General features: G+C 44.7%; 2 protein-coding genes across 2 annotated transcripts in view; one reads left to right on the top strand and one right to left on the bottom strand.

Moving 5' to 3' along the window:
- The window catches only part of LYPD1 (LY6/PLAUR domain containing 1), a 28,002-nt gene extending 16,716 nt beyond the window's left edge, over positions 1-11,286 (top strand). Inside the window, exon 3 of the mRNA XM_008571857.1 lies at positions 10,859-11,286. Coding sequence (XP_008570079.1) covers positions 10,859-11,094 — 236 coding nt within the window. The 3' untranslated portion in view covers positions 11,095-11,286. The remainder of the gene's footprint in view (positions 1-10,858) is intronic.
- A 95-nt stretch (positions 11,287-11,381) lies between these two features.
- The window catches only part of GPR39 (G protein-coupled receptor 39), a 193,027-nt gene continuing 190,298 nt past the window's right edge, over positions 11,382-14,110 (bottom strand). The window contains exon 2 of the mRNA XM_008571858.1: positions 11,382-12,042. Within this exon, the coding sequence (XP_008570080.1) occupies positions 11,534-12,042 (509 nt within the window). The 3' untranslated portion in view covers positions 11,382-11,533. The remainder of the gene's footprint in view (positions 12,043-14,110) is intronic.

Raw genomic sequence — 14,110 nt, 5'->3', positions numbered from 1 at the left:
TTCAGTTTTAGAGCCTCTGTACAAAAATAAGGTGGCTCTGATTTATGTTGGAGACACAAGAACTGACCCAGGAACCTGAGACAGGGAAGTCGAAGAGACATGAGTCCTGAAGTCCGCTACCCTGGTGCAGAACCTCAGGGGAGGGTCTGCTAAGGTTTCCCTGCAGGGTTTTGGCTTTAATAGAACAGTTTTTACAAGATGTGTAATGCTAGCGTCACTCAACAGGGCTGCATTCTGCCCATGCTGGAAACAGCCTTCAGGCAGTGGCTCCAATTTTGCCTTTCCTTTTCCATTTTCCCCTCAAGCCAGGCTGTGTCCCCTGCTAGAACGCAGCCACTGCTCTCCATTCCTATGGACTCCACGCCAACTGCAGGGTTTGAGTCTACTCTTCACAGCAGAGAGTTCAATTAGAAAACATTTTAAAATATGTAGATAAGAATCTACAAATCCTATAAAACTAATAAAGGCCTTTGACAGAGTAGCCTTGATACACATGGAACCCAGAGAGACCCTTTTGGATATTCTTCAGAAAGCAAATGTTCTAAACTGTTGGTGGCTTCTCTCATATAACTGCAGAGAAGAGATTGGGTGGAAGGGATAGATTTCATAACATAAAGCTGATCGGATTTTGGTAGAACAGAGGTCAGCAAACTGTGGCCCCCCATGCCAAATCCAACCCATCACCTGTGTTATGGACTGAATTGTGTCCCCCCCCCGAAATTCTTATGTTACAGCCCTAATCCCTAATGTGATGGTATTTGGAGATGGGGCCTTTGGAAGGTGATTAGGGTTAGATGAGGTCATGAGAGTAGGACCCTGAGCCAGTGGGATTGGAGTCCATATAAAAGAGGGAGAGAGATTCACCCCCCAGGCGCCTGGGACTACAGCAGGCTTCGCCCCATCCCATCCCCTCCACCCCCACCACTGCTGGCTGTGCAAACAGACCCAGTGACCACAGAGTTGAAACCAACAGCCCCTGAACCAAAAGCCCCTGGGGCTCTGAGGGGTGGTGGGGCTCAGGCCCTGCAACAACATCTTAGAGTGTCCTTATTAGACAGGAGTGTTTCTTTGGGGATGTAACGTATCTACTCATGTCCTTCACCGAGTTTCTGCTTAGATTTTTCTAATTGATTTTTAAGAGTTCTTTTTCAATGAGGATGTTAATCTTTGTGTTAAATTTGTTCCTTATCAATTGACGTTAAAAAAAAAAAAAGAGGGAGAGACAGCAGAGCAGAGAGACACCAGGGCTCACTCGCTCCGTGCACACACAAAAGAAAGGCTCTGTGAAGACACAGAGAGAAGGCAGCTGCCCACAACCCAGGAAGATAGCCCTCACTAGGAACTAAATCTCCCGGCACCTTGAACTTGAACCTCTAGCCTCCAGAACTGTTGAGAAAACAATTTTCTGTTGTTTCAGCCATGCAGGCTGTGGTATGTAATGGAAGCCCAAGCAGACAAATACAGCCTGTTTGTGTGAATAAAGTTTTATTGCAACATGGCCACACCCACTTCTTCATGTATTGTCTGTGGCTGCTTCTACCATACGTATCAGAACTGAGTAGCTCAGACAGAGACCATTTGGCCTGCAAAGGCCAAAATACTTACTATCTAGCCCTTCACAGAAAAAGTGTGCCAACCCTGGAATTGAAATTCACTGTATACAATGTAGGTTTTGAATAGGAAAAGCCACCCCAGTGGGATATTTAAGAGCCAAAAAGAGGAAACCACCTTAGTGGGCAGTGGCCAAACTAGCACTGGCCCGATTGCCTCCAGCACTAGCCTGGACCTCTCCCCTGGTCACCTCACATGTGTGCTAAGTGGTGCATGGTGAGCACACATGCAGTCAGCAGTTGAAGTCCTCAGAGGGCGGGCACATGATGGAGCCTGTCCTCTGAGCAGGCCGATAGGTCAGATCAGTCGTGACAATGGTATAGAAAGGAAGTGAACGCAATGAAGAAAGAGCCTGGGAAGCAATGAAGAAGAAACTGACTCATCTCTCACTCTCCATAGCTGCAGATTGTCAGGGCTGTCGGAGGCTTCCCCCAGTCCTTGATGTAGAGCAGGAGCCAGGCTGTAATGCGTAGTGAAATCTTTGCCATTAGTGAAAAGATTTCTCCTTGGATAAATTAAAATTTGCATTTAGAGTCTGCATGTGTCCTCCCCCTCCCTAAAGCCATACTTTGGAAGTTTCGACCACCTATGTAAGAATCACCATGGGTAGTTCTGGAAATCTGTATATTTAAGGAATGTCCAGGTAATTCTTGTGCACATGAGTGTCTGAGAGCCTCTGCTTCAGCAGTTCTCACTGGTGGAGTTCTAACACTGCTTCCACCTGGGCAGTGGGTGCTGTCTGGCCAGCCCCTTAAGCCCCTTAGTGAAGCACATGGAAAAGAACTTTGATGAAGGAAGGTTTTGGTCAAAGGGGTAGCAATTCGCTGCATTAAAGAGTTTTTACACCTGTCTGCTACCAGCCAGGTCAACCTTCAGACTTCAGAGGCAGAACACCAGCCTGAGAAGTGTGTTCTACCTCTCAAGAAGGTGGAATTGCAAAGCCGAGACCACTGCTGGGCTGGACTTCCTTCCAGCAGAGTTGTTGCAGGCACTTTTTATTCTGCCCACTAAGCTGTGGTGACCCAGCTGTGTTAGGTGCAGACAAAAAGAGCTGGACTCAATGAAAGCGAAAACACCGTCTTTCTTCTTCCTCCGTGTAATCAATAATTCAACCCTGTAAAGTGAGCTCGATGCCTGATAGAGTGCTTGCTGCAAAGAAGGAGACAGAGGCCATCCAGCATCCACATCAGCTTCAAAACTTCTTTCTTTCTTTTTCCTCCTTCTGCTCCGTCCCCCGGCTTGCCTTCCGTCTTTCTCCATCTGATTGAAAAACTAACACGTCTGCTAAGCTGCGACCCAAATATAGTTCAAGAGGAACAGAGATGGAGTGTGTAAAACTGTGGGGAAAAGAGGAGCCAGTAATTTTAAATGTCAGAGCAAATCAATCAGTTTTTATTGAAGTCACTGTCCTCTCTGAGTTAAGTGCCATTGAGTGTGTAAATTCAACAAGTAGCTACTTGTACAAATTAAGGGCAGGAATCAGAAAATGTCCCACAGACAGATAATAATAATTATGACAGCACCAAACATCTTCTTTGTACCAGGTACTTTCCCAAGTACTTTACACATATTAGCTCATTGAACTTGAACTGGCTCAGAAATGTTTTTGTGCTATCTATTTGGATTCATTTCAATCAAAACATATATTTAATTCCAGTGTGTAGGGTACAGAGAGGATTCAGTCTCATTCTCCTTACTTCCATAGGCTACCTTTACAGCATAACTCCTGGGAACATAAATTCCTTGAACATCTTCTTTGTACCAGGTACTTTCCCAAGTACTTTACACATATTAGCTCATTGAACTTGGACTGGCTCAGAAATGTTTTTGTGCTATCTATTTGGATTCATTTCAATCAAAACATATATTTAATTCCAGTGTGTAGGGTACAGAGAAGATTCAGTCTCATTCTCCTTACTTCCATAGGCTACCTTTACAGCATAACTCCTGGGAACATAAATTCCTTGATAGTCTAACTTCCCATGTCCCTGGGAACAGGTACAATTGCTGCAGTGGAATGAATTCCTCTAGAAGTAACCTCAGTATTTTATTTACTTTTTCCTTCATCCCTCGGCATGCCCATCATTCACATCCTAAATAAGGCAGATTAACACAAATGACTTCCTCGGGGAGAACAATTTGTGGTATTTTGAAAGCAAGCCTGCATAGCCACCCATCTAAATCCAAGAGCCCCCAGGAGGCCATCACCTCTCTAAAGACTTAAAGAGGATTAAAGTTTTAAACGCTGGGTGGCTTGATTAATTTGGTGATAGTGGGTGGTGTGTTCCACAAGCACACTTCTGGTCTGCGGATTAACACCGTGAGAAATGACTTGGCGTTGGCAGGACACACCCCGGTACCCCTGCAGGGTGAAGCGTGGGGAGCTGGTCCACACTGGGATTAGCCCGGCCCCGTTTGATGGACAGTCCTTCATCAACGGGCCCAGCCTGCTGGCTCTGGGGCTGAATCTCCCTTACCAAGATCACAGTCTCTCACAGCTCTCCCTGTGTCAGCCAAGGCCTGGAGGTGTGCTTTAGTTTTATGGAGTCAGAAAAGTACCACTATAGTGGAACCTCCGGACCCTCTTCAAATTATCCTCTTTCCTTCTGTCCTCTTGTCTTCCCCCTTTCTTTCTTCTTTCACTCATTCATTCGTTTGGTAAATAGCTTATGAGTCATTATGTACTAGGCACATTATGGCAGGAGATAGATTAGTAAACTATGTCGTGTATTAGAGGTAATTAAGAGAAAAATCACACAGGGAAGGGGGGCAGGAAGCATCTGTCTCCTATATGGGGAAGTCTCCAAAAGGTGTCTCACGCCTGCTCTCGGCCATTACCTTCTCCTGCCCTAACCGTGCAGTGGCATGTTGCTGAGGGCTCCCTGCCGGCCATGAAGGTTCAAGGAAACAGAAGCCCTGACTGCAGCAGCCCAGCCCTCACTTCCTGCCCACGGTGCTGCTGAAGCATGCCAAGCCATGGCTCCCTTCACCCAACCCATCTGAGGTTCCAGGGAAGCCCCATCTGGGAGCTGGGCTGCATTCTGGCTACCGTGGGGTAGACCCCTGTCTGCTACCCCAGTGCCACAGGCTGCTCTTTAATCCAGGTCTCAGAGACTTCAAAGCAGCCAACTTGGTTTATAGTTCCCAATTCTTTTAATTTGTAATTACAGATGCAATCCATGAATATATTCCCACTGTAAAACATTCATACATCACACTGTTGAGTGCATATTCTTCGGAGCCTCTTGCTCTGATTTTACTTAGAGATGTAAACTCACACTCTTAGACTTGTACACACACATCCCCACACACCACCAGAGCACGAACTGTATTTATTGTTTTGTGGTTTTTTTCCTTCCAAAATGGTATATTGAAATATCATTCTGGAACTTCATTTTTCCAATTATTGAGAAACTTCCAGATCAGAATAGAGCTCTGCGCTTTCCTTTTAACTGCTGCTTAGCAGCTCGTAGTATAAATGAATCTTTTCTCAATTGAGGATGTGAAAGTGTGTTCTACTTTGAAAGGTAAATCCTGAGGAATGGAACTATTGGACTTGTACATTTTAAATTATTATAGATCCTTCCTGTTGCTCTCATGCCGATTTGTGCTCCCACCAGCCATCCATGAGAAGGCCCTGGCTGCTTTGATTCACAGCCTTTCTTCCCTGAGGCCCAGACCTGAGCTCATGGAGGCTGGGTTAAAGGAAAAACAGAAAGACAGACACAAGTACCCCTGCCCTGTAGCCCTGAGACTTGGGCTTTGGGGTAACTCATTGTGACTCTTCTTGAGGGCGTGTTCATGCCCAGGTGCCCTCTAGTGGACACAGCTAGGATGGGCCTTGGGCTACACAGGAAAGAAAAGCCATTTGATAAAATGCTTTATTGGGGCATTATTTTAGAAGGTCATTTTTTAAAAGGTACTTCATTCTCATGGTTCTGATTTCTTTTTTCTTTAACTTTTTTAAAATTTATTTTAATTTATCAGTATATAATGTAGTTGGTTTTCATGTCCCTTTACCAATCCTCCTTTCCCCCTTCCTTCTCCCCCTTCCCCCTACATCAACATCATATCTGTTCACTTGTCTTAACTTCAAAGAATTATTCTGGTTGTTGTGTCTTCTTCCCCACCCCCATCATGGTTCTGATTTTGAATGTAAAAAAGGGTCTATAGTTGTTTTTCCCACCCCTATCCTGTGGCCACTCAGCACTCCTCCCAGAGATAACTAATATTACCCCTTTCTTGAATGTTCTTGCAGAAATATTTTACGTATATGTATGCAAAATGTATGTATGCGTGTGTAATTTTTGCCATTTTTTCCCTGTGGATGCATATCACAGCATGGTAGGCAAAGTAGTGGAATGATTAAAAACATAGATAGTAAAGCCAGACTTCCTAGGTTCAAATCTCAGCTCTACCACATGTTACCTACATGGTCTCTAAGCAAATTACTTAACCTCTATTTGCCTTGGGTTCCCCATTTGCAAAATAGGGATTTCCACTAGAGTTATTACAAAGATTAAATGAGTTAATATTTGTAAAGCTCTTTACTATATCTGGAACACAGTAAGAAGCATAAACTCATTTGTTAAATAAATAGTGGGGGGGGAAAGGAGGAAGAGGAGAGGAAGGTAGGGAGGAAATGTCCATCTCTTCTTTGTTTGTTTGTTTGTTTTTGTTGTTGTTGTTTTTGTTTTTAGAAGATGACCGGTAAGGGGATCTTAACACTTGACTTGGTGTTGTCAGCACCACGGTCTCCCAAGTGAGCCATGGGCCAGCCCTGTTTTTTTAAAATAGTTAAAATATCTTGGAGCTTATTCCTCACCATTGTTTTTAGAAGATGACCGGTAAGGGGATCTTAACACTTGACTTGGTGTTGTCAGCACCACAGTCTCCCAAGTGAGCCATGGGCCAGCCCTGTTTTTTTAAAATAGTTAAAATATCTTGGAGCTTATTCCTCACCATTTTACAATTGTGTGGAATTGCATTGTGTGGATAAGACACCAGGTGTTTACCAGTCCCCTGGTGAGGGACAGAGTGATTGTCTATTCTTCTGCCACTGCAGAACACTCTGCCATGAATAACCTTCTGTATAGTCATTTTAAATGTGTGGGAATATATCCACGGGATAAATTCACAAAAGTGGAATTGCTGGGTCAAAGAGACGTGCGTTCGTAATGTTGGCAGTTGCTATTGCCACGTTGCCTTCGTGGAATTTACACTTGTTTACCTTCTTAACCAACAGTGTGTAAAGGGCCTGTTTCCAAGACTCACGAACATGGTGATAATAAACTTTTGGATCTTTGCCCAAGTGATAAATAATAATGGTATCTCAATGTAGTTTTAATTTGCATTCTTCTCTATGATGAGTGAGGGTATCTTTTCATGTGTTTCAAAGCTCTTTCTGTTTCCTTTTCTGTGAACTGTCTGTTTATTTGCTTTCCTTATTTTTCTAATGGGTTATTATTTATTTATTCCTTACTGATTTATTATTTATTCTGAATTCCTTACTGATTTCTAGGACCTTTTTATAATTAAGGAAATTTGCTCCTTGTGATTTGAGTTTTAAGTATTTTCCCCACTATTTCATTTGTCTTTTTACTTCTAGTGATTTTATGAGACAGAGGGGTTTTTTTTGTTTCATTTCGTTTTGTTTTCATAGTCTATTTCACCAGTCTTTTCTGCAATGGCTACTGGGTGTCATGTCATAGAATATCCTTTACTACTTCCACATGATCAAAGAAATCTCCCAGGGTTCTGAAGTGTCTTTAGTAATTTTATGTTTTTTTGTTTTTTATTTTTCCTGACATTTAGATCTTAGATCCACTTGGAATTTATCCTGATAAGCATGTGAGTGATGGAACTGGTCAATAGTTCCAAGCCCCCACTGGGCCCTCCCCACCTAGAGACATCCCTTATTTTCTTTCAGTCTGAGTCCCAGTTCTACACATCTGCACCCCCTGCTGCGTCCTATGGCTTCGCTCACCTGTGCCACCACTTCAGGCTATAGTGACTTCCTCCAGGGGCATTTTCTTAAAGCTCCTTAGCGGCCGTGCCTATGTGATATTAAATCACACACTCCTTCCAGGGCAATTCTCAGTATTTCCTAAGACCACTCCCCTCCCGTGTGCCACTGGACATTCCTCCTGTCCCCATCCTGCCCACTGAAGAGCCTAGGATGGACCTAACTCCTTCCAGGGCAATTCTCAGTATTTCCTAAGACCACTCCCCTCCCGTGTGCCACTGGACCTTCCCCCTGTCCCCATCCTGCCCACTGAAGAGCCTAGGATGGACCTGGAATGTTCTTCTTTCTGTATCTGAGGCCCTGGCAGAAGCGGCTTGTTTCCCTTCTTTGCAGATTCCAAATGATCAGCCTTTCTGCCCCAGCCTCCCCACTCGGCCCCATCTCACATTTTTCAGAGGCACCACGTGATCTCCACCACGTTAATTTTGATCAAAAGGAGGAGGAAAATACCTTTTTGTTTTCTCAAAGCCCTCTTTAATCTTGAATTTCCCCGTTCCTATTAGTACAACACCTCCTACCTGCTTCCTCTGCCGCCGCCCACAGTTTAGCACAAGAGCACTTTCTCTTTGTTCTTGAACCTCTCCAAAGCCAGATCCTCCATATCCCCACACCAGCCCGTTGCCTGTCACTTACTTTGATGCCTGTTGGGGCCGCATTCCTTTCATCTGGTTGGAAACCTCTTTAATCGCATCCAGTCTCACCCAAAGCACTGCTACTTCTAGTTTCCAGACTTGGACCTGCACTGTGGGAGGCTTCTGGGGGCCCACAGCTGCCCTTATGCTCATGGCCCTCCTGCATGGATCTTTCTGGAAATATCATTACCCCTGGGCCTCCTTAGGGTGCCTCCCTGAGTGGACAGGCAGTCAGTGGGCACACCGTTGGACATCGGACCCCTTTCTCTCTTCTCCCTCTCTCAGCATCCAGTGAATGGCCCCTTTCAATGGAGTTCTCAACCTTCTCTTCAGAGAGCCCTTCTGGTGTCACCTGGTGAACCACCAACCTGAGACCTTGTGCCTGGCCACAGACCCGCCTCCCTCCACCTTCCCTTGTGCAGCTAAATTATTTCGGGCTAGAGACGTGAGGATCTCTATGGAGTACAGATGGAGTACCCTGTTGGTCCATCTCTTCGGAACCTCATGCAGTATTATATAGCTAACCTACCCCATCACTGATCCTTAACCTTGCAAAATTAGACTTAAAAATGAACCTTCAGCCATGTCATCAAGTAAATAAGCAAACAGCAAAACAACATATAGGTGTGAGCCCTTTAACAAATGTGTGCAGGTGGACACACTTTCATTCTCCATGGGCATATATGTGAACACAGAAACAGGCCTGGGAGAGGCGCGCCAAACTCATAGCAGCCTCAGAGGTGACTCTGGGGAGGACCAGTACAAAATATATCCAATAAATACTTTTGAATTTTAAAAATTCACTTAAAGGAAAAAATTCATTGAAGTTGAACTGACAAATGACAGTGCTTTTAATATCGAACAATAAAAAGTGAGTAAAACGTAATTTCCTATAAGGGGCAATGGATAGAAAGTGTAGAGACCACGGGAAATCTGTAAACGGCAACATCCTGAAGCATATTCCTTAGAAATCAAACAGTGCTTCCCCCACCCAAACAGGTGCACATACACCCTCTGTACATGGGCTTTATCTTACCAGAGCAACTCCCTCCCAGGATTTTCTAAGAGTGTTTAGAAAATCAGTCCTTACAAACATGCAGTTATAAGAAAAAATGACATAAAATTGCACATCTTAAGGTAAATCTAAAGTACCTCTTTACCTCCCACTTGGAAGTTTTAGGCACTTCAATTCTTTGCTGTTTCTACACGACCCAAAGCAGCAATTCTCAAGGAAGAAGGAGCCCTAACCAAAACCACAGCTGCCCCCACACCTACAGGGAGGGCATTAGTGGGAAAGGCACTGCAGCTGCTGGTGGGATGTCCCTCAGCTGTGCAGGGCGGCAGCGGGCTATGACCATTCACTTCCAAGTCCAGAACTAAGTAGTTATCTGTCCAAAAAAAAGGGGGAATTCATAGAGATAAAACAGCCACACACACACACACACACACACACACACACAACGTATCTCCAGAGTAAAGCCCCCCACTCCCCCCCATAGAAATCCCAACATTTTTTGTGGTTAATTGGCTGTCCACTTTGCTATACAGTAATGTAGACCTGATGGCCTGAAGCCAGAAATCTAGGTTCAAATCCCAGCATCTCCACTTGCTACTTGTGCGACCTTGGGCTAGTTACTAAACCTCTCTGGCCCTCAGGTGCCCCATCTGTAAAATGGGGATGATCATGGGGACCTCCCTTGGAGTGTTGCTGTAGGCCGTAAATGAGGTGGTACACTATAGCCATCTGAATAGTGCCTGACATAACAGGAAAGCCCTTAAATAAGCTTAGCTGTTATTATTATTTGAATTGAGTAGACTTCCAGCTGTAAAAAGTCAAATGATTACCCAGGATACCCTAATTTGATAGCTATTCTGCAATTTGGACAGGACACACATGCTCCTTCAGATGAGCCTTCCAGACTTCCTGGGAAGCTCCTTTCTGTGCCCAGACAGTGTATGTGAATGAGTGCCAGCCAATTTGGCAAATGGTCTTTGGCCCAAAGGGCAAAGCTTCTTCCCTGAGAATAAGGCTGTACTGGTCACACTGTCAGCCAGGCTACCTCTTTACTAAGTTAATCCAGTAGATCCCTCAAATCTGGGAAAGAACAGAGCCCCTTCACTGGGAATCGAATTTATTTCCATTGGGATTTGGTCTTTATTCAAAGAATATCAGGAGTCAATAAACACATAGTCGAGAGCCATCTCTCTTTGGTCACTTACAAAGCAATAACAGAGATCTGATCTAGAAGCATCACTTGTAGTCCTCACTGACATGAGACAGTTTGAACCAAAAAAAAAAAAAAAGTAAATAAAAAGCTCTGTGTCTAGTGCACAGTGTGAACTCTGACTTTAAAAACCAGACTTTGATATTAACAGCTCTTTATTCAGTGGTACTGGCATCTACAATAGCTGTTGAAACGACTTTGTCAAAAGTAGTGAAATGGCAACTGCCTCTTTCACCATATACCTTGTGTACTTGGGAGGCACCCCTGGTCCCCGAGTGTCTGGGCTGTGGGGGAAGTAAGGAAGAGCTGTCCCTACGGATTTGGCTGGCGCACATTAACCCAGCTCCTTTGGGTCTGTGTTGCAGGGATCATGTACCGCAAGTCGTGTGCATCCTCAGCAGCCTGTCTCATCGCCTCGGCCGGGTACCAGTCCTTCTGCTCCCCAGGGAAACTGAACTCAGTGTGCATCAGCTGCTGCAACACTCCTCTTTGCAACGGGCCAAGGCCCAAGAAAAGGGGCAGTTCTGCCTTGACCCTCAGGCCGGGGCTCCCCACCACTGTCCTGCTCCTCAAATTAGCCCTCTTCTTGGCACACTGCTGAAGCTGCAAGAGTCGCCACTCCCTCCTGCACTGTCCTTCCGGCCTCACTCCCCCACCTCCCCAAGTTTCTTCTGGGTGTCCTTATATTCTGGGTAGGGAGGGGAGTCTGTTCTCTTTTTGTTCCTTTGCAAATAACGAAAGAGCTCCTTGTAAAACATTTTTGTAAGCTCTGAATAAATTCAGTCTGACTGAATCTTCAGTGTGTACTCAAGGGAGGGGGTGGAGCCAGAGCTCACCCCTCTGACATGTAACCAGAGTCAAGGTCAAGCTGGCAGAATCAGCCCTTAGAAGTCACGGAGGTGGGCACCTGCCTTTTCCAAAGCCTCTAGCTTCCATTCTGTCCCTGACGGGGCACAGTTTGTTTTGTGACTGCTGTGTGAGGGTAGTGCGGCTTTGGTGTGGGAGGGCCGGTGCCCACTCGAGGCTTCCTTACTTGACATTCACACTTCATGCTCCTGAAGACCATTCGCTGCGGCAGAATTAGCTGGTTTTGTCTCCGAGTTGGGATCTGGTGACCGGAGACTCAATTGCTGGCGCTTAGCCTCGGGCGTGGCGTCGCTCTGGAAAGTGCTTAAGAAAGCCTTGTTAGTTCTCCTTGCAGAGGACCCGCGCCTGGAGGAGGCGGAGATGAGCGCGCGGCAGGTGGAGCGGGCGCTGTCCGTGGTGGAGGCGGCGTGGGCGCGCAGGCGCTTCTCCTGGTTGGCGTGCTGCAGCGTCAGGTGACAGCGCAGCACCTGCCCGAACACCCTGCGGAACTGCTGCGAGGACACGTTGTACAGCAGCGGGTTGACCACCGAGCTCAGGTAGAAGAAGGTGTCCGAGAAGGGGAGGAGGATCATGTACGCTCGGAAGTAGGACCTCGTCCAGTCGTGCTTGGGCCTGGCCGCAGTCATGATCCTCCTGATCTGGTTGGGCATCCAGCATACGGCCAATGTCACAACAATCAGCCCTGAGCAGGCAAGAATAGAAGAGAGAGGTTAAAAAAAAAATCAGAAAAAAAACCCAGCATGAGAACAACAACAACAAAAAAAAAATAGAAAATAAAAACCATAAAATATTTAGCCCCTCAGTTCTGTACTTACTGGCCAGGATATGGTACCAATTTTTCAATGTTGTGCTTGACAGCTTCTTTTGCCACTAGCAAAAGAGAATTTAACACTGTTTCAAGCCGGGGGGAGTTGGCTGTGTTAAAGACTATTAAATGCTTTAGACAGTCTATTTTTACCTGTTGACACCTGTTAATTTTAATAATGTTTTCATTGATGTTTGTGTATCCAGAAAGCACTTTATGTTGTCCATAAATCTGGTTTTGTCTTTTGCTTTAAAGAAATAGATATATACATACAGTAAGCCATATTAGATGAAACAGTATTTGTATTTTAAAGGATGTCTGCACAGAGAAGACCCAGTGATATTTTAAAGTCAAATGGAAGTAGAATCCCTTTGGTAATGAAGAAGCGTATTTAATGACACATTTTGCATTAAATTTCAGGGGATGCAAAATGAGGAATAGCCTGTCACTGAAAGTGTCTTTGGATATATAAGTGCTAGGTGTGCACACCTGTAATCATGATGCTATCTGCAACAGGACCTCCGTTTCTTTTCAGACACTTTTAGATAAATCATCTCATCCACTCTCAAGTGGGGGGGGGGCAATGGAAAATATAAAACTATTCAGATTCAGCCCGTAACATGCACTGAGCTGCAGTGTCAGCAGCCTGAAAACGATCAGGCCCCAGAGAAGAGACAACACTCAGTGGCCCCCTCTGTGGATCAAATGTTGACTGCCTGTACATTTGTTTGCATGCCCACATATTTGCATTTCAACTTATGCAATCTGCAATGCTGACAGAGAAAAAGATGCTACATAGACTGCAAACAACTGAAATCACAGTATCATGAGAGTTTATCTACAGTGACAAAGGAAAGGAAAATTGGGAATGTGCAGAGCATGTGCTCTCTCTTTTCTCAAGCAGCCAAGATACAAGAATGTAAGTTCCCATGTAGACCTGATATCTTAAAGCGGTATTTGCATTTTCAGGAATGCCTCCTCCCTTTCCTAAATTTGAATCATAATATAATAATAAGGAAAATTTATCCACATTTTCAAGCCTTCTGATATGCTAGGAAACCACAGAGAAGCAATGGTTGGCAATGATTGCTTCCTGACTGTGATTGATGGTAAAGTTTTATTAATAAATGCTACAGGAAGAACAGCCATGTTCACACATCCAGGGTTAGCTCTTCTGCACACACACTTACCTAAGCATCCCTTGCCTGGTAATGGAGGGACCAACCCTAGGTGAGTTCTCTGATGCTGAAATTACTCAGCTCCCCCAACAACAAATCTTCCACAAATCCTATATGTCATCAAGGAGGGTCTGGGAAACTCTCATCCCTTATTAATTTCCAAGGGCTTCTCCTGTCAAAACTCAGCCCAAGCTTTGAAATACAAACCAATTTGCTTATTTCTTTTCTTTGAATTTCCTACTCTGAGAACACTCGGTAAATCTAAAAATAAAATAGGTAAAGTAACATATTGATCTGATGAAAAGGCAAAAAATACCACCTTAAATCGAGAGTATATTCTGAATCACCTAGTTACAGCTGCTGGATGGAAACAAAAAAAAAAAAATCAGCATTTTTTGATCTTAAAAAAAAAAAACTTGCATAGGAAATCAGGGACTTTTTCACTGCTTTGCAGTGCACAGATGCCTCCAGCCACCTGTGCTACTCCAAATTCATCCTTAAGTTCCTGCTCCTTGTTTTCATCTCATGCAGTTCTGACTGAGAGGTTCATCTCATTATTTGTGGAGGAACTAGGAAGCCTACCACACCCGGGGAAGCAACGTGTCTTCACAGCGTTTTCCTTTTTTCCTCTCTTCCCTGTCACTGAATTTCAGAGAACAAGTACAACCATCTTCACCTGAGGACTTATTTTCCAGAATATGGAAATTGATCACACAGTTTTAGATGTGTGCCATGCTACACTGCGGGGGGTTGTACTTCAGGCAGCG

This window comes from Galeopterus variegatus, unplaced genomic scaffold, assembly GCF_000696425.1.
Source record: "Galeopterus variegatus unplaced genomic scaffold, G_variegatus-3.0.2 Scaffold731, whole genome shotgun sequence".
Taxonomy (NCBI): Eukaryota; Metazoa; Chordata; class Mammalia; order Dermoptera; family Cynocephalidae; genus Galeopterus; species Galeopterus variegatus.
This window is presented reverse-complemented; position numbering and strand designations above follow the sequence as displayed.